This window comes from Equus przewalskii, chromosome 11 (assembly GCF_037783145.1).
Source record: "Equus przewalskii isolate Varuska chromosome 11, EquPr2, whole genome shotgun sequence".
NCBI classification, from domain to species: domain Eukaryota; kingdom Metazoa; phylum Chordata; class Mammalia; order Perissodactyla; family Equidae; genus Equus; species Equus przewalskii.
In genome coordinates, this window is record NC_091841.1 from 16,018,399 (window position 1) to 16,043,376 (window position 24,978).

Here is a 24,978-nt window from a genome sequence, read left to right on the forward strand (position 1 = left end):
TATAATCATTGATATATATCATTACACATTTATCCAACCCCTTAGAATGTACACCACTAAGAGTTAACCCTGAGATAAATTATGGACTTTGGGTGATTACTATGTATCTATGTAGATTCATCAATTATAACAAATGCACCATTCTGGTGAGGAATATTGATAATGAGAGAGTACACATGTGTGAGGGCAGGGGCTGTATGGGAAATCTCTGTACTTTTCTCAGTTTTGCTGTAAACCTAAAAGTGTGCTAATAAATTAAAGTTTAAAAACAACAAGAGTAACAAAAAATTATTCTGTTAAAGTTAGAAGAGATATTTAATTTCTCTATTCTCCACAAGACTAACTGAGAGTTTCCTAAGAAAGGAAGTAACAAGTCTGAAGCCTCTGGTGAATCATATTTGGGATGCCTGCAGACCCCATCTTTATTTTGTTGGGGCCATAGAGAATCAAGTTGTATGCTTTCTACTGTTTCTAAATGTAGGGCATAGAAAGACAAATGTCTTTAGTAGAATGCTGACATCTTAAAGGAGGTAGGCACTTCATTACAGATGACCTCAAAGTCCAATTAGACTAAATTTAGTTAAAAAAAATGACAATTTTATTAAACGACTTTGAGTGATTCTTGTTAAGTACTGTGCAAGTCTTAATACAAGCTGCTATCATGTTTTATATGCCTCCAAATTTTGAATTTTACCAATAAAAATATCTTTAAACTTCATAGCCTGGGTTTCATGGTCTTCAACCAGGAGGACAACTTGCTTTTCCAAGCTTTTCTACTATAATAAAAATACAGTTAATAAGAGAGTACAAAATGCTGAAAAACGTTTTATTACTTATTAAAAAGATTGATAATTTCTAGCCTTTGGGGCAGTAATATTGTACATCAGCAATTATTCTAAAGTTTTTTGTAGAATTATTATTTATGAGAGTGAAAATTGAAGCAATGTAAATATCTCAATGGACAAATGGTTAAATAAATGCTTCCTATAAAATTTATATATTATAATATTATTAAATTGATAATTAAACAATGAAAAGTATAAGAACTTGGGAAGAACTACTATAACAATTCTTAAGTCAAAATCAGAACACAAATGATAGTACATGACGATTTCAATCACATAAGCTATATTATGAGGCATAGGTAAAGGGTTGTCAAAGTAAAGCATATTTCATTCAAGACCCTGAAGGGCTCGGGGTTAATGGGAACAAAGATGAGTGAACCAAAGTGAGAACATTTTCTTCAGGAGGAATTCTCTAACATTATGCTTAATTATATTGAAATATTGTTGTTCAGATTTCAAAGCACACAGATGTGATGCATAATACATGAAACATACCTGTGAATGTGTGTGCATATGTGTGGGTATAAAATCTTTTTTTAAGTTGTTAGGAAAACTCAGAATAAGATAGTGCAAGTATTTGGACTCCACTTTTTGAAAGAAGGCTAAAATTTCAAAGCAGTTAAATTGCTTGCCCAAATGGTACAAGTTCTGCAGTTCTCAATCCTGGCAGGAATCAAAAATTTTAAGGGACATTAATTTTTCATTTAAGCAAAAGCTTTGGTCCAATGTAATGTGTTTCTGAATTAACAGATAGATCTAGGAGAGGCTTGGACATCTGTAGATTTACAAAACTTCATAGATGATTAAAGGCAGTTGGAAGTAACAGGATGGTGCAGAAACAAGGAATTCGGAGTTCAGCCTATTGATATTCCTAAAATGTCACGTCTTCTCTCCTCTCTGACAAAGATTAAAACTTTGTTAACTTCATCTTACCTAGAGCAGTAGTATGGTGATGAATAGCAGTGTGACTGAATTCATTTTGTTTGGATCGACAGAGGATATAGGAAAGCAGAAAGCAATAATCGGGGTTTTCTTAATTCTTTACCTTGTGGCACTGTTGGGGAACTTTCTCATTATAGTGACTATTAAAACATGTAGGACTCTTGGGAGTCCTTGCTGATGCCTGCTTCTCTATAACCACAGCCCCCAGATTGATTGTGGATGCCCTTTCTCAGAAGAAGACCATTTCCTTCAATGAGTGCATGACTCAAGTCTTTGCCCTCCATTTCTTTGGCTTCACGGAAGTCTTTGTGCTCATCCTTATGTCCTTTGATTGTTATGTAGCCATTTGTCAGCCCTTGCAATACACAACCATCATGAGCCGGCAAGTCTTGTTGTGTTGGCGATTCTGGCCTGAGTGGGATCTTGTATCTACCCTTCAGCACAGATTTTCCTGGCTTTGAGATTGGCCTCCTGTGGCCCTAATGTGACTGATCACTATTTCTGTGACTTGCAGCCCTTGTTGAAACTTGCCTGCATGGACACTTATATGATAAATTTTCTAATTGTTTCTAATAGTGGGACCATATGCATGGTGAGTTTCATAATTCTGCTCATGTCCTATGTTGTCATCTTGTTCTCTCTGAGAAACCACAGTGCAGAAGGAAAGTAAAAACTCTTTCCACCTGCACCTCCCACTTTATTGTGGTTGTCATATATTTTGGTCCATTTTTATTCAATACACATGTCCACATGTTCCCTTAGATTTTAGACATGGGCTCAATTTGAGACAGTGGGAGAAGCTATCAGGGAACAGATAAGTCTTTCTTGACCTCGTATCTTAACAACTTGTCTTACTGTCTCTGGGCCTGGCAGATGTTGAAAGCTTTTTATTCCCCTTCCGTTTGGGGCTTTTTTATGCTCTCTCATTCTAGTGTCCTTGATGTAAGAGGATTTGTCTATCCATATGATCACCAGGAAGTCTTTACTTAGGCCTTAGAAAGCCAGTAATTATCTTAAAAATTCTGTACCCTTCCAAATGACCCTATGGGACCAGTCCCTAGGAAATCATCTTATGGCTTTTATATGGCTGTCCATGGGGAATCATCTATGCATTGCTGCCCCTCAGGAGTACTATTAATGCAGAAACACTGTTAATGTGGGCTGATGTCAACTGGCCACCCTCACCTGACTCCATCAGTAAGTCAGCCAGTCTATCGTCCTGTCTAGACTTTTAAGATCTCAGTCTCTTGGGCCCAACAATATGGAGGGTTGTATGCTACATTCTCAGAAGAAGACTCTGAAATCCCCCTCTGTTACACAAATTCACAGACAAAAACACATCTTAAGTTTGGGGTAAGGGGGAGGTGTATCTCCACAGTAATTTCCCCAAGGTGTTCTCACAAATCACTCTGCCCCTTTGACCAGATTTATATCCTGTATCGAGTTGTGAGAGACTTATCTTCACCATTTCATTTGGCTTAGAGATAGGTATACATGATTTGGACCCACTTTGTAATTTTCCATCTATTGCAGCTAGTCAAAATTTCAGTTATAACATCTTGTTACATAAGAGGTGTTAATTCATAAATAGTTTGTATTAGCACTAGACTTCAAGATAATTTATTTTCATTTAGAAAAGGATGATACGTTAATTTAAAGACATTTATTTTCAGTCACATAAAAGATAGATTTTATGGAGAAAATTTTGTAGAATTAAACCTTATTTGTAAACAGGAAAAACTACAAAGGGAATAGGGTGAGACTGACTATATGAATGATTAATGAGGAAAGGGGAGGAGGTATCCCTCCAAGCATAGGAATGGGAGAAAGGAAAGGAAGTCTGAAAATCAATCTTTGGATCAGGGAAATAAATGAAATGACAAAGTCACTTCATGAAAGATCTACAACAGTTGTTCTAAAATCCTTTTGTGATTTCTATGGTGAGGGATCCATTTTTTAGTTTCTCCATCTCCACATTCAGGTGTGAGGCTTCTTCTACAGAAAAAGAACTTCTAGGATCCTAAAGAGAATCATCACTAGGGTGTCAATAGACAATAGGGAGAGTTAGTGTTGAAGTAATTTTGGCACCAGTCACTTCAAATAGCTGGACAACTAAGGGGCTGTGTAAGACCCTAGAAAATGACAACCAGTCATAGAGTTCTGCAGAATACTGCAGAGGTCTCTCATCCTCCTCCTTTCTCCACCCAGTGAGGCAGAAGGAGAGGATCAGATCAGAAACTAGAAAGTGTTTGAATAAATAGAACCTGGTTAAGGAATAATAAGTGTATCTTTTGTCCTATGTGTACCCTGGGCCTCTTGGCTGGCCTGCAGTATAAAAATGCATACTTAATAACTCCATCAGGAGAGAAAGGGTTTTTTACACAGCAATTCCAGTAAAAGTACATACTAAGATTGCAGTTTCTATGGGTCAGGTACCCCTCCCTGAAACCATCAATGTAGTCAAAAAAACAAGATTCTCTGATTTTCCAAGACTTGACCATAGCTTACCTTTGGAGCATGCATGGAGACAGGAATTAAATTTGTGGTTGAGAGTGGCAAAAGAGTTGGTTTATTACAAAAAAAGTATTGACTTCACAACAGGCAAAAACAAACTCAAGGTCTACCTGGTTTTGATCACTCTGCTTTACCCATTTTCACAACTGCTTTCTGAAGTATCCGTGGCAGCAGATGTTCCCATGGCTACCTCCTGTCTATAAGATGACTTTGTACAAATTGGAAATGTGTGCTTCATCCTCAAGACACTTTACTTCCAGGTAGCAGAAAATTGTCACAATGCACTCACTCATTTACGGGACCCTTCCCTGCTATCTGTCAAAACCCTACTATGATAAATATATAAGTCTAGGAGACCTTGATATAAATGGTGCTTCCTTAGATGTGGGGCTTACATCTACACAAGTGTGGAAGCTTTGGATTTCTCCTTCAGGCAGAATTAATTCTTATTGATGCAATGTTATGCCATGTCATTGAAAATTATCTCTCCATCAAGGATACATTTTGCTACCATTACATTCAGTTGAATGTAGTCTCTCAGAACTACTGTTAACACTGCTTCTGGCTACATCAGAGAAAGGGATTCCTGCTGGAAGGGTCCATGAGCTGATCACCATCCTTTTTTCCATATCTCAAAATTAGAGGTGTTCATGTCATTCACACAGATATATTCTGCTGATTTCATGCAACATCACAATCCTTTCTCAGTCAGGGGCATTAGTTATTGTTACTCAGAATAATTTCCAGTCTGATTTCATTTGTGGTTCCCTCCCTCCCTCCTTCCTTCCTTCCTTCCTTCCTTCCTTCCTCCCTTCCTTCCCTCCCATTCTTTCTTTCTTCCTTTCTTCCTTCTTTGTATTTCTTTCAACAAGTTGTTTATTAATTACATTCTAGGTTCCATAATTGGTGGACACATTTTTTTTTCCTGGCAGTAGTATTCTTTTATTCAGAGAATAGCATGGAGTAGCATGAGGGCAGGACCCATGGTCAGTAAGAGCTGCAGAGTGTTGAGGGCAGGGCTAAATTTATAAGGCATAGGTATGTGAGTTATTTCTTTACAAGACAAAGGAAAGATGGTGTAAAAAGTAATTAAATGGTATCAGTGCAGGTGGGATCTGGTTATTGGGGGTTCTATAACTTTAGATAAGAATCAGATCGGATTAAATCAGAACATCCTACGCTTCCCGGAGGATGATATAGATCGGTATGTAGGGCAGGTCACCTTGGACTTCTCTCCCTGTGGCAGCCTTGATCCTCATCATAACACCCCCCTGAACCCATTTGGCCCCAAAAGCTTTTGGGGATATGGACGATAGTCAATCTTCAGTAATTACTTCCAGCTGTACAAGGTCGTAGAGCTGTCCCTAAATGGGGCCATAGGGGTACAAGCAGAAAGTCCGGTGGACCAGAAGATTGTGCCTGTGGCGTCCAAGGCTGACAGGGTATAGAGAGCCTCTGGAGAGGTGAGAATCATCTGATGAGAAGTGGTCAACAAACAAAATTTTGTTGAAATTTTGTCAGTCTGTCCCTGAGTTTCTGTGTGAAGCAGAGGCCCAAATTGCAAGGAATACTTAAGGTGAATGAGAACTTGGTTTTTTTTTTTCAGTTCTTTTCTCTGTCTTGTGGTGTTTCACCACACAGATGCAACTTAGTATTCTTAGAATTGAGCAACTGGCTTAGATTGCACAGAACTCTTTGAAGACTTCTGTTGTTTTTTTCTTTTCTCTGCATAGCTCCTTCTGCTCCAGTGCTCTGCTTCACAGGTTATAGCCTCTTCAGTCACCCTGAACTCTGATCTCTGCATCTTCATCTCAGTGAGAACTGTGGGGCCTTGCTGGCATTCTCCCTCAATGCACCATAGCCTGGAATGCTCTCTAGCAGAAGCCTGTGGTTATCCTAGAGCTCACCAAATTTGTTTCCTTTCCCTAAGGATCCCACTATTATATTGCTTGTTGTCCGATATTGAAAACATTGTTTTACATATTTTGTCCAGGTTTTAGTTACTTAGAGCAATAGGAAAGTCCAATTTCTTCATATGTCCAGAAATTTTAAGCACTGTGTTTTCTTAAAAATATCTATCCCATTTGTTTTTATATTATTTAAAAAGTGTTAATTATTATTTGTAGAAGTGAGAACTAACGCACTTCTCTTACTTAAAAAAAGGAAAACATTACAAATGAGTACATAATCAACTTTAACATCAATTCTACTTCCATCACCATCTCCCTTGTCCCCACTTTCACTGTAATTGAATTTTTAAAATATTTTTAGTTTATTCAGCAACCTTTCCCTCTTTATTTTTAATGTATCATATACACACAAAACTCTGTCAGAAATGTTTTCCATTGACTTTGTGAGATAGGTTCTAACTTTTTTTCAAATTGATAGTCATTTATCTTAATATTGCTTATTTCTATATTGACAAAAACTTCCAACTTCATCATACATTAAATTACCAAATATATATAGTTGAATTCTATGCTGAATACTTATTTGTATATTCTGTGGGTATATCTTATTTTTAAAATTACTATAATGTTATAATGTACTTGGCCTTGGCTCTTCTTCTTCTCCCCCACCTGGAACAAATATTTGACTATTCACATATGTATATTCAACCACGTGAACTTTTGAATCATTTTATCAGTTTCCATGAAAAAAATTTCTCAAGATTTCAATTGAGATTTCACTCAATTTGTTAATTAATTGGGAAAAATTAAGAACTTTAAAATATGGTATCTTCCCATGATGAATTTTGTAACTCCTTATTAAGATGTGTGTCTTGTGAAGATGTTTAGCGTTCCTCATAAAGAATGTACACATTTTTATGTTCTTTATAGTCTTATTGTTATTATGAAGCAGACATTTCCTTTTATAATTGTTTGTTGTAACTATATTTGAAAGTATTATTATGCTGATTTTTGACTAAATTCTTTTAACAAATATTAAAATCTGTCAGTTGATCATCTTGGTTTTGTAAGTGGATGAACATGTCAGCCAATAATGAATTGTGTTACTTCATTTTCAGTTTTGACTATCTTATCGATTTTACTATTATTTCATGGATTAACACAGAGTTTCCAAACTGACAGCCCATAGACCAAATTCACTCAAAATTTTGTTGATTTGTTTGATCCCAAATTGTTATTATATTATATATTATTATATTGAAATCATTAAAGTTGGTATGAAATATGTATGCCTGATTTCTCTTGAAACCTGGGTTTGTGGCAAATTTAGGCATAAATTCCCTATAAGGCAACACCAGACCAGAGCTGAGTCATGGCAGTTGATGATGTGGGCAAGATCTGCTCCCTCTCCAGAGGTGACAAATGTCTTAAATGTCTCTGCACAATTTTGCTTGTCTCATTTGTTTTATCTTTCTGGCCAATGTAGGCATCTGAGATTGCAAACTCTGCATTAGACGTTCAGTAAAATATGTAATAATAGCGTTATAAAAAATAGCCTTGTCTAATCCCTGAATTTAATTTTCAATTCAGTTAATTTCCGATTCCAATTCAGTTCATTAATTCAGTTAATTTACAATTAACTGTGAAATATTCTTTAGTTTTCTGGAACATACCATTTCATCAAGTTAAAGAATTTAATTTTAATTTGCTGCATTTTAATTATAATCCAAATGAAATTTTATCAAATCCCATTTTGGTATCTTAGAAATTATCAAATTACCTTCTTATAAAACAATGTAATTTTATCAACAGAAAGTCCTAGTAACAGAAATCAGTGAACCAAAGTTTGTATCAGAAACCAGAGTATATAAAAAAATTTCCAGGCCTTACTTGCTAAAATGCATATAATGAGAAATAGAGGCACCCATTTTATGAGAACTAATTTAATCACCTATAAAAAGATGTGAACAAACAGGCAGATGACTAAATTATGCAATGACAGTCACATAAAAAACTCATCTATAGGATACAAAAGACAAAACTAAAGCTAGCATTACACTACTTCTTTTATTGACCTTTATCAAGTTATTAAACATCACATATTACACAAATATAAAGTCAAGGTCCTCACTCCAAGGTCTTTCCCAGTATTTAGAAATATGATTATAATTAAATAAAGATCATCCTAAGGTTTTCCCAAGGACCCAAGTAATCACACTATTATGGATTTTTTTCTTCTGTATTGATGGATGGGGGAAAAATAAAGAAATGTAGGGCTAAGAGGAGTATTTTACTCTGAAATATTTTTAAAAGTTATTGTAGGGCCAGCCTCGGTGGCCTAGTGGTTAAGTTCAATGCACCCTACTTTGGCGGCCTGGGTTCAGTTCCTGGCTGCAGGCTTACACCACTCATCAGTGGCCATGCTGTGGTGGCAGCCCATAGACAAAAAATAAAGGGAGATTGGCAATAGATCTTAGCTCAGGGTGAATCTTCCCCAGAAGAAAAGAAAGGGTATTGTGAAGTTTCTTCTATAATTGAAAATTAAAGGACAGATAGAAACTGACTGCAAAAGCTTTTCACACCATGTTGCCTGAGTCCTCTGTAGCACAAAAGTTAGAGTCCATCTGCATTCTGAAAGAAGTTTTGACTTTGGGTCATTTTTAAGAGATAACAACAATATTTATGCTTTTTGGGGACTTGGGGAGTGTTAGATGTATGAGCACTGCACGATCTGTGGTGCACATCTCTAATTCGCTTCTTGCAACTCTCCTCCTGGACTCTTATGCTCCATTCACTCTGATCTTTTACGTTTCCTTGAAAATGCAATGGTGGTTCCTGCAATATAGATTTCTTTCTTTAGAATTTTCATCCCCTTAATTCTTTTATGGCTGTTTCCTTCTGATCATTCTTGTCAATTATTGGTGCTCATCATTATTAAACTTAGTGATTAATATATTTTATCACTTTTCCTAAGGATATCTCAACAGAATTCAAAATCAGCAGAAATATGCCTACTAATAGAATCCTTCTCTGATTACTCAATACGATGTGCCCTCCACGAAATAATCATAGCTTTCCATTTCAATTAATTCTCTTGTAATGATCACTCTCTGACTTTTGGTTTTGCTGAGGAAGATTTGTCCTGAGCTAACATCTGTTACCAATCTTCCTCTTTTAGTATGTGAGCCACCACCACAGTATGGCCACTGACACATGAGAAGTGTAGGTCCGCACCAGGGAAATGAACCTTGGCCACTCAAGCAGAGTATGTCAAACTTAACCACTTGGCCACCAGGGCTAGGCCTGTTTATTTTTAATTACTTATTAGTTGTGTCTTTTTTTCCCCCTAAACATCTGAATTTGATTGTTTGGAAAACAAAGCTCTTGTAGTCTATAGCTATTCAACACATATTTATTGAAAGCTTAACAGGTGCCCAGAATAAATAAAACAAAAATCTTTCCCTCACAAATGTCCAGTCTGGAGAGAGATGGAAAGCAACAAAAACAAAATAATCATTATACAAAAAAGTATACATTTTATCATCATTGCTAAGAAAATGAATATGTTGACATGGAGAATAATGTTCTGAGTGGAAGAATCTTTAAATAGAGCCATAGGGGAAGACTCTCTGATATAATGACACTTAGTCTCTTAATCTAGGACCAGCAGTTAGAAGGAAACAGCCACTTGAAGACGATAAGGGCTTGTTTTCAGAGAGAGAGAGAAGTCAAAGCACTGAGGTAAGAAAAGGCTTGCATAGCACTGAGGGCAAATGAAAAAGCCCAACATGGCTGATGAGCAGTGAGGGAGGAGGTGAGACCCTCAAGAGGTGGTTGGGGAGATGGAGGCAGTAGAAAGATTAATCAGGGGACTCTAGGACAAGGCAAGGAGTTTCTAAAGGCAATGGGAAGCCAAGAAAGGATATAAAACAGGGAGTATCATATTGTAAATACTCTAAACCATAAATCAGACATATTTTTAAAAGATCCCACTGGCTTCTAGTGGAGAATGGACAGTTTTGTTTATTACATATTTATTTTTAATTTTTAAATATATTTATTTTATTTTACTTTTAATTGAGGTATAATTTTTTTCTTACGTGTGGTGACAAATGTTAACTAGACTTATTGTGACAATTATTTTGCAATATATACAAATATTGAATCATTATGTGTTACATCTGAAACTAATATAATCTTATGTGTCAATTATATCCCATACATTTCTGAGAGAATGACTTCTATGGGAAACACAAGATGTTCTCAGCATGACAGTCACTTGCCAACCAAAGTGCCTTGTTTCATCCACAGTTCCCTCATGGTGTTTTTTACCTCTGTGCTCCTCAGGGTGTAGATCAATGGATTTAACATGGGTGTGATGATGGAATCAGACACAGTCATTACCTTGTGTATAGAGTAAGTGTCTATAGGCCTCATGTACAAGAAAATGCAGGGCACAAAGACAACAACTGTGAGGTGGGAGCCACAGGTGGAGAGAGCTTTGCGCTGTCCTTCAGAGCTGCAAGACTTCAGGGAGCAGAGGATGACCACATAGGAGGCCATAAGGATAAGGAAGATGGTCATACACATCACCCCACTGTTGAGGATGACTAAGAGGCCCAGATTGTGGGTGTCCATGCAGGCCAGTTCCAACAATAGAAACAAATCACAAATAAAATGATCTATGATATTGCGGCCACAGAAGGGTATTTGATACATGAAAAGAAGCTGTATTACTGCATGGATAAATCCCCCCACTCAGGCCCCTCCCAGCAACAGGTGGCACACCCAAGGTCTCATGATGGTCATGTAGTGCAGAGGCTTACAGATGGCCACATAGCGATCATAGGCCATGACAATGAGAAGGATGATCCCCACACCACCAAAGAAATGCTCTACAAAGAGCTGGGCCATGCAGCCTTCGAGGGATATGGCAGTGCTCTCAGAGAGGGAGTCTATGATCATCTTATGAGTGATGACAGAAGAGTAGGTGACATCCAACAGGGACAAAGAAGTAAGGAAAAAATACATAGGTGATCTCAGATTCTGACTTGTGATCATGGTTACCACAATGAGAAGGTTTCCCAAAACAATGAACACATACATGATTAGAAATACAGCAGAGAGCATTTTCCTCAGCTTTGGGTTCTCTGAAAGACCCAAAAAAATGAATTCTGTCATGTTGTTTTGATTTGCCATTTATTGTGTGCTGATATAGCTCTGACTGAGACTTGGAAAATCTGAAATAGCAATATATGATTTATTATTACTTCATGTATTACCAAGACCTCAGAAACTCATTGTTGTGTTTATTCACTTATTTACCATCCAAGCATTTCGCTTTTAAGAACCTGCTAAATAAAGAAAGAGCTTAAAAGATAAGTGTTTCATTAATGCAAGATCTCCTCCAAGCCTTTTCTTCTCTTTTTAAACGGCTCTTCTATGTGAAACAGGTTTTTCCTCCCTTTCCCTTTATGACTTTTAGTATTAAGAGCAAAACTTGCACTGTGGCACAGCAGTTAAGTGTGCACGTTCCACTTCTCGGCGGCCCAGGGTTCACCAGTTCAGATCCCAGGTGAGGTTACAGCACCGCATGGCACGCCATGCTGTGGTAGGTGTCCCACATATAAAGTAGAGGAAGATGGGCATGATGCTACCTCAGGGCCAGTCTTCCTCAGCAAAAACAGGAGGACTGGCAGTAGTTAGCTCAGGGCTAATCTTCCTCAAAAAGAAACAAAAAGCCAAATTTTTGAGCACCTACTTCACTCCAAGCACGAGAATAACCCTATGATTGATGCTATTTTACAGATTAAGGAACTAACTCTCATAGAGTTTAGGAAACTTAACCAAGTTTGTACAGTTGGTAAGTGGTGAAGCCAGACTGTGGATCACATTTCTGACTCCTGAGTCAGTGCTTCACGCATCAATATTGCTTCTCTAGTAATTGTGCTGTAAGTTTGTCACTTACCAATCACCGGGCAAAGTAACATTACGATCATTATCTTGTTATCTTCCAAACCATCTGAGGTGGGTTTTTTCCTCTTATGCCTTAATTCAAACAACATGGCAATCCTTTTTTAGTTTTGGGCTTTACTTCTAAATAGTAAATGATCAAAATGCATCTAAAACCAGTGAGTCTATAATCCCTGACAAATATATTTTTCACTGATGAAGGTTACAAACTGTGATGCTCTAGCAGAGACACAGATCCACAATGTAACCTACTCAGACCTGAATCAGCCCAAGTCATTTCTTTTAGTTTCCTCTTTTCCTTAAATGAAACAAAGGATCTCAGAACATAATAATAGCAATAGTTAAAGTTAGCTTGTATGTTCACTATGTTTCTGAGCATTGTGCCAAGTATAATCTATGTATTACCTTAATTAATCCTTATGATACCATATGAAGCAGATACCATCACTCCTCCCTTTGTAAAAAAGAGAAACTGAGGGCTTAGGAAGTTAAATCTCTTGTGTAAGATTATATAACTAGTGTGCTGTGAAGCTGGCATTTTGATCACACAGCTCAGATTGTTAACCACTATATTGCATCTCTGCTGAGGAGAAGAACAGATTACGTGGTGTTTCAGGAGAGTTACTATTGCAACCTAGAAGAGAAGATACAGTGTAAACATACCTCATATTACTTGAGACTTTTAAGCAGAGGCTGGCTACCACATCTTAGAAATTTTGCAAAGAGCATAGGTTCCAATTTATATTTGGACTATAAAACTCTGTGATTGCTGGGGGGTCATTCTTGCTATTCAACAACCCACCGCCACCTCCATCCTTTACACTAAAAGCAGGGCATCCACTGGACTATGGGGGTGCCATCTTTTTCACATTATTTAATTTAATCCTCTCCCTCCTAGCCCAAGAACTGAGATCTTTCTTGCAAGAACCCTTGTGAATTGAAAGGAGCGCTGGCTTGGGCATCAGGAAATGAGAAGTGGATTTTATTCCAGGTTGCGTCACTAATGAGTCTGTTTTTTAGGTATGTTGCTGGCACCTCTGAGCCTCAGTTCCCTCATTTGCAGTCTAAAGATGGGTCACTAGATGAATAACAACAGAAGAGATTCTGTCCTCTCCACACACAAACACTCATCTCTTAATTGTGTTAATCATTTATGATTCTAGGTGAGATTTCCTTAAATAGGTGATTCATTTCACATTTAAAAAAATTGAGGGTCATCACTCTAACTAAAATCTAGTGCCCCATCTCTCCTTATGGCTTGGAACTTAGAGTGACTTTCTACCAAAATAATACAGAATTAAATTTGTCTACCGAACATTCACCTCCTGTCACCAGCACCTCCTTACTTACTCAACTTCACTGCTCTGTTCTCCTCACTTTATTTATTTCAATGTCAGCCCACCCACTTTTGCCAGACTCAAACCATTTCTTTCCACCACAACCTTTCTGTTTGCAGGGAATGCCATTGGATTCAGACATAGAAAATCTATCTCTAGGTCCCAGCCAGGCCACTTACCACTTTTGTAATCCCAGACTCCTCAAGCTTCAATTTCCACAGCACAATTAGTAAAAGAGAAACCAGATGCCATATATGTATTGCTGACTATTTGAGTGGAATGCATACAGGGCTTGTTCTCATTTAATCATGATAAACAGCCATATGATGTAAGTGTTAGGATTGCATGGATTTTCTGAAGCAGCAACTGAGGCTTAGAAAAGTTGTGTAACTTCCTTACCAGTTTCTTTGCAGGTACACAACTAATTCCAAAGCATAGGCTTTAACTGCTGTGCTTTACATCCCCCAATACTTTAACCTCCTGCCTCACAGAGCTGCTGTGAAGGCCAAAGAAGGTAATACATGTGAGAAACTTTTGGAGAGCAGTATTCACACATTTTTCCTAATCACGTCCTTATGTCTATAAGCTCTAGGCTTGCCTACCAACTTTTTCTATTCTCTCCATCAACCAATCCATTTCATGTTTCTCTTATTTCCATAGGAAAATGCTTAAGGATTGCTATTTCTTCCATATTTCTCAAAGTTCCTAATAAATTAGTAAGGATGCAGTGGGCTTCAATGTAATCCAATACATTTTATCAATTGGAAGGAAACTACAATGTGCTGTAGGGCACTGGTAATGCTGGTGCCAACTCATCCTCAAGGGTTGAGAGCAGATCTCTGATCAGAGTCTGGTTGCTATTTGTCAACCAAGCACAATGATGCCATTTACTGGCTGTAGTCTTTACCATTTGCATTCCTAGATACACTCCAGCCAAAACCAAGAACTAAACAGTACCTTAAACTTCAACATCAGTGTTGAATCACACCCTCAACTGCCTTCATGATAGTTCCTTTCACAGTGGATCAGTGAGGAGTTATTTTTTAGAAGGCTGTTCAAGTAAAGAAAGGGGCACTTATAACTAATGCTTTGCTTTTTCCTTGCCAGTCCACTTCCCTCACTTTCCTTAATTATTTAAGTAGGCAACAAATATTTTAAATACTTTTTCCAAGATGTGGTCCATTTTCTTTAATAAGGGCTGGACTAGTAAATTTAAATTAATGATAATAGAAATCATTATGAACTAAAGAAATAAAAGAAAAATAAGTTATTTTTCTTAAAGCTAGACTGTGGCTAAGAGAAAGGAAGACTAAAGCTATTCTTAGCAGAGGAAAGTTCATGGACAAATGACATCCCCAGAGGTGGGGATAAGAGTCATTGCACAATGTAAAGTAGAGAGTAAGGGCCTCAAATCTCAGAAGTCAGTTCTAATTTGACTTCTGGAACACCTTTTAGCTGTGTAATTAACTACAGATGATTTATTCTTTCAGGTGTGTATTTGCATTTAGAAATAATTTATATATTTATAAATGTGATTTTATAATATAATTATACAGTAGGTACACATATATACTGCAATTTGCATTTTAATGAATAGTTTATCATTAATAGCATTCCATGTTAATATATGAAGCTTTATCTTATTTCACTTTTATGATATCTCAACAATGTGATGGTGAAAATTTTTGACTGTTTCTGTATATGTGCATATATATATGTCCATATGTTTCTGTAAGACAAAGTTTTACAATAGAATGCAAAATAAAAGAGTATAAACATTTTAAATTGGAATAAGTATTGGTAAATTCTAATTTTAAAATGATTATTCCCCTCAATAATGTAATAGAGAGTATTGTTCCTTCTATAACTTTTTGTCTTCTTTCTTTATATCAATTTCTTACATTTCAATTGTACTACTTTTCTTTCATCTCTATTATCTTACAGGCATGTATTGTACATTATAAAATAATTCAGAAAAAATTTCAGTTATTATTTTGAAATGAGTATATTGATGAATCGACAGAAAATAATTGTCACTGTCTTTTATCTATGAAACTATTGTAATGTTTGCTGAATTTTTTCTGAATTAGTTTTTTATTTATATATATTATTTACATATGATATATTACAACTTTTAAGAAAATAATATTCCTAGGTTTTTTCGTTTTTCCTTAAGCAAAGATTAGAGGCCAATTTTAGGCAAGAAAAGAGAGAGCCTTGAATCCTAGGATAGAGGATAGAGAAAGAGAAGGAAAGAAATGGAAGAGTGTGGGAAACACAGACATATACTCGTAGGGAAAGTGAGGGAGAGAGAGAAGTGAAATTGGAAAAAAGGGCAACAGAGAATCTCTTAGTGACTATTAACAGATATATTATCCACTCCATTTCTTGCTGCCTATGAGCATTTTTTGGAAACTTAAAATTTTATTTTATTTACTAATTTTAATTTCTAAGATAGAGGTTCATACATTTAATTTTTAAAAATTTGCTCAAAAAGGTTCAAAAACAGATCAAGGAAAATAACTTGATCAAACTCAAGTTAGAACTAAATATAAATTCAACTTCATTACTTAAGTTTCCATACCGAGAGACTAAATATTGCTTACGGATAAAGCACACAGGTATTGAGTGTGAATTATTGACATATTTGAAGAACAGTAGTATTTTGAAGGTAATTTATATGCTATAATTCTATGTAATAACTAAAATCTACATATTAAATACTTAACCAAATAATAAAAATGATTCTTAGAGCTTAGTTTTTACAGTTGATCAAAAATAGAAGGCTGTATAAATACAGATTCTAAGGTCATATCAAGTCTACATTAAGATCTTACCAAACTCAGGAGTAATTCACATGAAGTAACTTCAGAGAGTCCAAGAACCAAGCGAAATTATTCCTACTTGTTTTTTCTGACAGTGGAGGCAAGCTGTCTGGGATATAAAGGAGGGAAAAGTCATCTTATTATTATATCTTGGTCAAATTTGTAGAACTAGGATTTTTATTTGTTTCAAATAGAGATTTAAAATAGAAACTTTAAGTATTTATGATCCTAGTGAAGAAATAATCTTTCTGGTTTACCGAGGGATTCACATTCTCTCCAATTAAGGACAATTGCTAAAAGATATTCAAGTACATTGTTTACCTAATCCTTCAGGTCTTTTTGAGTCCTAGTTGACCATGTTTTAGATCAATGTAGAAATGGTTTTTGCTCAACTTCTTAGAACATACATGATGAATATAATGTTCTCCTTTGGGTGAAAGACCTGGGCTATAAGAGGTCAGAGTGCCTGTTCGAGCATCTGTGACAGCACAGACTTGCATCATTCCAGTTGCATCCCTTGAGGCTGAGTCTCCGCTGATGGCGGTGCTGATCCTTAATCCAGTGGATTTTCACCCACTTACCTTCATAATAAGGTGTTTCCAGGGGCAAGGACATTGCTGGGGACAGACCAGCATGCTCCTGTACAAACAGATAGCTAGATCACAGTATTAACCATTTAATTATTTATTTCTGCACTGTGATCTGTACTTCAGTTACAGAATGGCCACACATGTCATTCAGCAGAGCCATGTTTCTTAACATGCATTGCTTTGTTTTTTCTCCCTTTGGAATAGTTTCTTTTTAAAACTCAAAGAAGTTATTTGATGGTAATTGGTGTACTTGAGCTGTTCTGCAACATACATGGAAAACAAGACTTGGTTCTTCAAAAGAAACCCTAACCTATCCAGATTATCTACCCTGAGATAGCCAAACTGATTTACACTAACTCCTAGAGTCCTATTATTTCCTGATTTGCTGTTGTCAATTTTTAATTTTGTGCCTCATTCATAATTATTTTAGCACCACCCTCATCGAACTCTTAGTGTTTTTCAGTCAGACTCTGATTCATTAGCTTTGATATTGTTTAAATACTTATGTATGCCCTGGATTAAATGGTATTTTTTCAATACCTTGCCAGTGCTGACCCTTGACTTACCTTTGGTTGTATTCCAGCTTCCAGGCAGGACATGACTATAGGACAGTGGAAAAAGAAATAAGGAAGTGAGGAATCTTTTATTCTTACTATAATTTCTGCTACTTCTAATTTTCAGCAAGAATTGCAATTTTTGTCATTTTTAATAATTCAAATATTGCTTGTAATATTCTTCGGGAACTAGAATTTCTGGAAGCAAGTGTAGTTAGTCAAAAATCTAATAAGCAAAGCAGTCCTTATTGCTTCAGTCACCCAGCAGTGGGAATGTCCTGCTCTCGTGTTAACAGACCTTCAATAGACTCAAAACAGGTTGAGAGAAGCAAAGAGCTTTTGGGAAAAGAAAGGCATTGTGAGAATTTGACATAAAATATCATATTTAATGAATCTTTCCAGGTTTCTCCATCAAGTACATATTTTGCATTTTCATGGAGGAACATTACTTCTAAAAGTTACAGTTGATGAAGTGCTGCCACAACTTTGTCATAATTTTCTCATTAGCCAAATTATTATTTTTTTATTTATTTATTTATTTATTTATTTTGAGGGAGATTAGCTCTGAGCTAACATCTGCTGCCAATCCTCCTCTTTTTGCTGAGGAAGACTGGACCTGAGCTAACATCCCCGCCCATATTCCTCTACTTTATATGTGGGACGCCTACCATGGCATGGCTTGCCAAGCAGTGCCATGTCACCACCCGGTATCTAAACTCGTGAACCCCAGGCCCCCAGAGCGGAACCTGCACGCTTAACTGCTGTGCCACTGTGCCAGCCCTGCCAAATTATTTTTTAATGACTGAAGGTGTAATTGTAGTTGGAGGAACAAAAATTATCTACAGGGACTTACACACCAAATACAGCTGCTGCTTACCATGTTCAAAATGTTGGACACAAGGACATTTCTAACCTTCTGTTTGTCTTGTGTATCTTTTGCCAAGAGCTGAAAGAAGATGGCTTCTGTAGTATTACTTTCCAAGTCCATGAAGAGTGCAACTATTGGGAGGAACCTAGTGTACATCCAGAATCCCAGACGTTGGGAGTGTGGGAAACATGGCATTTAGCATCCAGCACCTTCCAAAGTGAAGGCAGGTGGAATGGAGTTCAAAGGAGCCAATGCAAAGCACTAGACACAAGTTTAAAATGTGAACTATATCTCTTCATAAGAAAGAATCAATTTTTCACACAGGGAGATCTTTAAAGGTTGTATTAAAGTGATTGAGGAAAAAAAATGAGAAATTCTTGGTAACCAGAATAGTTTCCGTCTTTAGTGCTTAGCACTAAATTCTAAGCCATTTTGCTAAAAATAGAGTAATAAAGTGATCATTTTATCTAATGGTTAATTTTTCAAATTTACTAAGTAACCAATATTAAAAATATGTAAAAATATTCGTATTGTTCATAGTAATTTATGTACAATGAGATATTCTGAAGAGAGTTTGAAAAAATCTATAAATGTTTTGATGACTCATTGAAGTCTAGTCTAGATTTGTTTAATTTTAGTTCAATTTATTTTCACTATAAATGACCAAAGATCTGAGTCCACCAAGTTTTTTCATACTTTGGGTCTACACATAGTAAAAATTTATTCTTTCCACAAATATTTATTGAGTAAATACTATGGCGAGACATATTTTAGGTCTTTGAGATAAAACAGTGGGACAGAATGAATTCCTGACCTTTTAAGCTTAGATTCTAGTGAAGGAGAAATAGGTAAACTAATGCATAAGTAAATAGCGTGTTTCATTAAAAGTTTATTGTACTGTGGAAAAATAAAACCTAGAAGATGGTAAAGAGGATCATCAGGGCTGCAATCTAAATATGTAGACATGATAGTCTTCATGGAGGACATCATATTTTAATAAATATTTGAAGAGGATTAGGGGTCACTCATGCGGATATCTGCTTAAGGAAGTGTGTCTGGTGAGTTCGAGGAATAGTAAGGTCACCAATGAGGTGGGAACCAAGACTGTAAGAAGAGATGAGATCAGAGAGTGGGTGGTGGGTCCAGATCAAATAGGATCTTGCAGGTTGCATTGATTCATTTTTTTTCATGACATAAATTCTTTTCTGATTGCTTCAAGGTTTCTCTGTGAAGTTGAAGGTAATGTCATTGGTTGAGACTGAGGGAAGAGAAGAAGGTATTGGGGTTTTAACGATAGAGGGAGAGGTGAAAATGGTCCCTGAGGACATACAGTCCTTTGTCACTAATAGTCCTAATAGGCCTTTAATCACTTTAGGACAGTGAGAGAGTAAACGGACCTGCAGTGTGATGGTCTAGAAGAATCAAGGGCTCACTTGAGATCCAGGCTGTGAATTTAAAGAGCAACCATTTAGTATGGTCCCAAAATACCACACACAGGATGAAATACAACTTGCTTAAAAATTCACACAATCCATCAGCATTTTCTGAAGATAGCTAAATCTACAAAATCCTCTAGGACTAGGTTAAATTGAAGGAGCTATGACTCAGTTTAATTTGAATTTCTCACCACCTTGTGGGAAGATTGAGTAAGGGCCAAATCAATCAAAAGATTGTAGAAGACAAAAATTAACCCCTAAACAGGTTGTTCTAATCTGAGCAAAGATGAGATTGTGTGGCTTGTTCCTCTACCTGTTTAAGAAATCATCCTGGGAATTGGTTTTTATCTGATCACTTATCATGGCCTTTGCTTAGCTTATTTGTCCACAGGTGTGACAAATTTCCGACTTTTAAAAGATCTATTAACTCTCTTTAGTAGTAAGATTTTCCTTTTCCCTCCAGGTTTAGAGCCTTTACCTCTTTATTTTTCTCTTTAAGATCTGAACAGTATCTTTCTTCAGTTAAGAGTTCTGCAAATGTTGTATTTGGCTCCTTCTCCAAACAGATTCTAAAACATTTTACATCTGGCAGCAAGCCAGATGTGAAAGTGGCTACTGCTGCCCCAGGAACAGTCCCAGTGTATCATTTATTCTTGATTTTATCCCAAGTGTTTGTTGTTAACTCTTCCTATAATGAGCAAGATTCCTCCACTTTATTGTACCTATAATTATAAAGGCATTTCAGATCATTTTTCACAGGGTAAGTTCTTAAAGTCACTTTCCTCACACAGTTTCATTTTCAACCTAGACTATGTTCCAATCCCAGGACCCCAGGGCTGGCTCACTTTGCCACTGCTCTTTGGATGAACATTTCCAATCTCAGTGGGCAGCACAGTTACCTAAATTGATAGATATCTGACAGAGCAGAATTGTTACATTATAGAGCTAGTCCTTACAATCTGTTGGTTGTTTCCTTAAGATAAGGACTTTTTGATACACTTCTGATATTTCCCATAGCCTGTGAGTCTTTAAAAATTGCAATACGTTCTGCTTTTAGCTGGTTTGGAGCTGTTTTATAGAAGCCAGCATGCGTAACTTTCAGGGGATTTAGGAGGGAGGTTGTGGCTACATCAAGAGGGCATTTACATTTGAGTTTTAATATTTGGTACAGGAATGAGAAAACATTAAGATGAAAATTCTCTTGAGACAAAACTCACATTTTAAAATAAGGAAAAATAAGTTAATGTTGACTTTTGCTGACATAAAAATCATGTTTTTTGTATTTGCATATATATTTACACCTTCTGGAGGCCTTCATCCCTTTCAGTGAATCCATATTGCCATGTGTTATTATTTACCTTCTGACTGAAGGGCTTCCTTAACCTTTGTTGTAGTGAAGTCTAGTGTTAGTGAGTTCCTAGAGTTTTGTATATCTGGAAGTCTTTACCTCATCTTTATTTTTGAAAGATACTTTCAATGAGTTGAACTCTAGGTGCACGATCTTTGTTTGAGTACTTTAAAGGTGTTGTTTGAGTACTTTAAAGGTGTTGCTACACTGTCTTCCGGTTTACATTATTTCTGGTGAGAAGCCGGCTATAATTTTTATCTTTATTCCTCTGTACATAAAGTGTCTTTTTGGGGGCTGACTCCGTGGCCTACTGGTTAAGTTCGTGAGCTCCACTTTGGCAGCCCAGGGTTTTGCCAGTTCCGATACTGGGTGCTGCCATGCCATTGCTCACCAAGCCATGCTCAAGCGGCTTCCTATATAGCACAACCAGAGGGACCTACAACTAGAATATACAACTATGCATTGGAGGGCTTTGGGAAGAAGAAGAAAGAGGAGGAGGAGGAGAAGGAAGAAGAAGAAAAAGAGGAAGAAGGAGAAGAAGGAGAAGAAGAAGATTGGAAACAGATATTAGCTCAGGTGCCAATATTTAAAAAGAAAAGTGTTTTTTTCCCTGGATGCTTTTAACATTTTCTCTTTATCACTGCTTTTGATCAATTTATAGTGATGTATCTATTAGTGTACTTTCCTGCATGATTTTTGTGATTGAGGTTTGTTGGATTCTTAGATGTGTGGATGTATACTTTTAAATTTGGAAAAGAAAAATCCCTGTTAGTTCTTTAAATATCTTTTCAATCTCTTTTGCCCTTCTATTCTTTGAGGATTTCAGTTACTCATGGTAGGATGTTTGAAGTTTTTCCATAGCCCACTGATGCTCTGTGTATTTGTTTTGTTTTCAGTCCTTTTTTTGTTCATTTTTCATTTTAGATGGTTTATATTGCTATGTCTTCAACTTACTAACATTTTCTGCTACGGTGTCCAGTCTTCTACAGTATCCAATTTTCTGTTAACCTGCCATCCAGCAAGTTTCTCACTTCAGTTATTGTATTTTTTATCACTTGAATTTCAGCTTCAGTCTTTTTTATGTTTTCCATGTCTTTACTTACCATATTCAATCTTATCTCTACTTTCTCAAAAATATTAGATACAATTATAATAATTGTTTTCATGTACTCACTAACTCTATAATCACTGTCATTTTGTGTGTTGGTTTTGATTATTTCTTATCCCCATATTGTAGATTATGTATTCCTGCTCCTTTGCATACTCAGTAATTTTTTATTGGATGTTAGACATTATGAATTTTACCTTGGTTGCTAGATATTTTGTGCTCCTTAACTTATCCTTGAGCTTTGTTAGGTGAGACTAGAGCAGTAAGTTTATGGTTAACTTTTCTTCACTACTGAGGCAATGAATTTCTGAATACTCTACCTGGTACCCTGTAAATTATGAGGTTTTCTATTCTGCTGGGTGCGAAACCCACACTATTCCAGGTTCTGTGTGAGTTACATGGGTTGCTTCTTCTAATATTGCTAATCCTGCCTGATGTCCTAAAGATACTCAATATTCTAAAGATGTCAGCTCTCCACAAGTTAATCTACAAATTAAAGAGTTCCAAAGTAAAATTAGTAATAATATACTTTATAACAAGTATATTCGTATTGAAAAATAAATATGCCCAAAATGGGCAGATAAATTTGAGCAAAGAGTGGAAGGGAAGAGTTATCAGATATTAAAATATAGCACACAGCTACAATGATTACATAATTTTGGTGTTAGCAATAGAATAGACATATCAGTGAAACTGAACACAAACATCAAAATATAACATAATAGGTATGAGATTTTGAAAAGGTTAATGTGGTATCTTGAATTACTGGAAAAAATTAATTATTCAAAAAAGGTGCTGGGTCAGTGTATAGCTATCTGGAAAAATATTCTGTTTTTTTTTTTTTTTTTTGAGGACGATTAGCCCTGAGCTAACTACTGCCAACCCACCTGTTTTTGCTGAGGAAGACTAGTCCTGAGCTAACATCCATGACCATCTTCTTCTACTTTATACGTGGGATGCCTACCATAGCATGACTTTTTGCCAAGTGGTGCCATATCTGCACGCGGGATCTGAACCAGTGAACCCAGGGCCGCCGAGAAGCAGAACATGCGAACTTAACCACTGTGCCACTGGGCAGGCCCCTGGAAAAATATTCTTTATACTATGGTAAATACAAATAGATAAAACTTGAAACGGAAAGTATCTGTCACTCTAGTCAAGGAGATTATGGTGAAATTGTTCTACAACTTTCCAGTAGAGCAGGCTTTTCTAAGAATGATGGAAGGGTAGTTGGAAGTAAGAAGATTTCATTACAAGATTAAACAGATGGAAAAGTTAAGGACTGAGGAGAAATAAGAAGGAGAAAAGGGGTGGTTCTCATCAAGATGGCGCTGTGAGCAGACGTTGAACTCGCCTCCTCCCATGAACACAACCAGGTTACAACAATTTTGGGAAGAATCACCCTGGATTAAAAACTGAAAACTGGATAAAAAGAACCTCCATGACAAGGGACAGTCCTGATGAAAGCAGAAGAGGCAGTAACTCTGGCCGGAGAGGAAAAAAACCACCTTTGGGAGCAGCGGAGCTTCTCAGCTGGCCAGGCAGGAGCCAGCCTAAGGTACGCAGCCCTCCCTGGAGGAGTGAGGTGCAGAGCGGGGGCAATACTGCTATAACCATCCTTCGGACTCAGCCCAACTGAGATAGGGGTCTTACTATCTGGCTTTGCTGGCTATTAACTGCAGCGAGGACACCCCAGAAAAGCTATCGGCTGAAAGCTGAAAAGATGCGGGTCTTAAAGGGCCCACGCACAAACTCATTCATTACAGCAACCTAAAATCACCAGAGAGAAGGCTGACTGTCCTTTGGTGAAACAAGACTCACCTGGTGGGCTCTGGGGGCATCTTGGTGAGAGGAAGATCCTCTCCTGAGACTGAGACATTGGTGGGGGCCGTTGTTCTGAGCTGGTCCAGGCATGCTGATAGGGACACCCCTGGAGGCCATTGAGGTGCATCACTAGGGCTGTTAGCCCAGGGGTCTGCCACACCCACTAGAGCACAGATTTAATCCAGTTCAGCCAGGGCAGGCAACCTGCCCTAGGGACTGGCCCCACCTAACAGCAAAGCCTCAGGCTACTTTTCAGCCTGCACTGACCAAGTGACTTGATCCTCTACAGGCAGGCAAGGGTGTCTTCCACTGTGGTGCAGGGCTTGTGTAAGGACCAGGTGAACTGTGGGGGGCACTAGGGCAGAGGTGGGGGCCTCTGCAGTGTGGCGGTGGGGTACGCTCCAGGGGGTTGAGAAGAGTGCACAGACCAGGACTATGTTGACAGTGTATGTGGTCCAGTGGGGGATGAGGCTTATCAGCAGCAGAAGACTGGTGCTCCACAAATAGCCATAAAAACGATCAGCCCCACCTTCCAAAGCCTGAAACAACTGAGTGCCTCCATGCCAAGGGCTAGCCCAACTCAGCTACACTTCTAAGAGAACTGACATTAGCCTTGTTGGCCTCAGGCCTATCACAACTGTATGCCCCTGAGCCTGGCAACTAGCTACACTGGGTACCAACCCAATTAAGAGGTCACTTGCAATAAGAGTGTGCTAATGGACTTTGTAGCCAACAGTGCTGAGGCCCCTCCAAACCAGATGTACAAACAGCTGGCCAGGGAAGGAAAGATCAGACTCCCTGTGTACCTTCAGTGGGAGCAACCCTGCCACAGCAGAAGAACACAAGTAGCCCACAAAGGGGTCACTCTTGGGTCTTATGGTCTGGTGATGAGAGGGAAGCACAC

At 37.4% G+C, this 24,978-nt stretch overlaps 1 protein-coding gene and 1 pseudogene across 1 annotated transcript; one reads left to right on the forward strand and one right to left on the reverse strand.

Annotated features, from left to right (window-relative positions):
• The first annotated feature begins 1,791 nt into the window (after positions 1 to 1,791).
• On the forward strand, positions 1,792 to 2,549 carry LOC139074631 (olfactory receptor 4C11-like; annotated as a pseudogene).
• A 7,937-nt stretch (positions 2,550 to 10,486) lies between these two features.
• Positions 10,487 to 11,410, reverse strand: LOC103566585 (olfactory receptor 4C6-like). Its single transcript, XM_070566094.1, is given in 1 exon segment — positions 10,487 to 11,410. A coding segment is annotated over 1 exon segment (924 nt).
• Between the last annotated feature and the right edge of the window lie 13,568 nt (positions 11,411 to 24,978).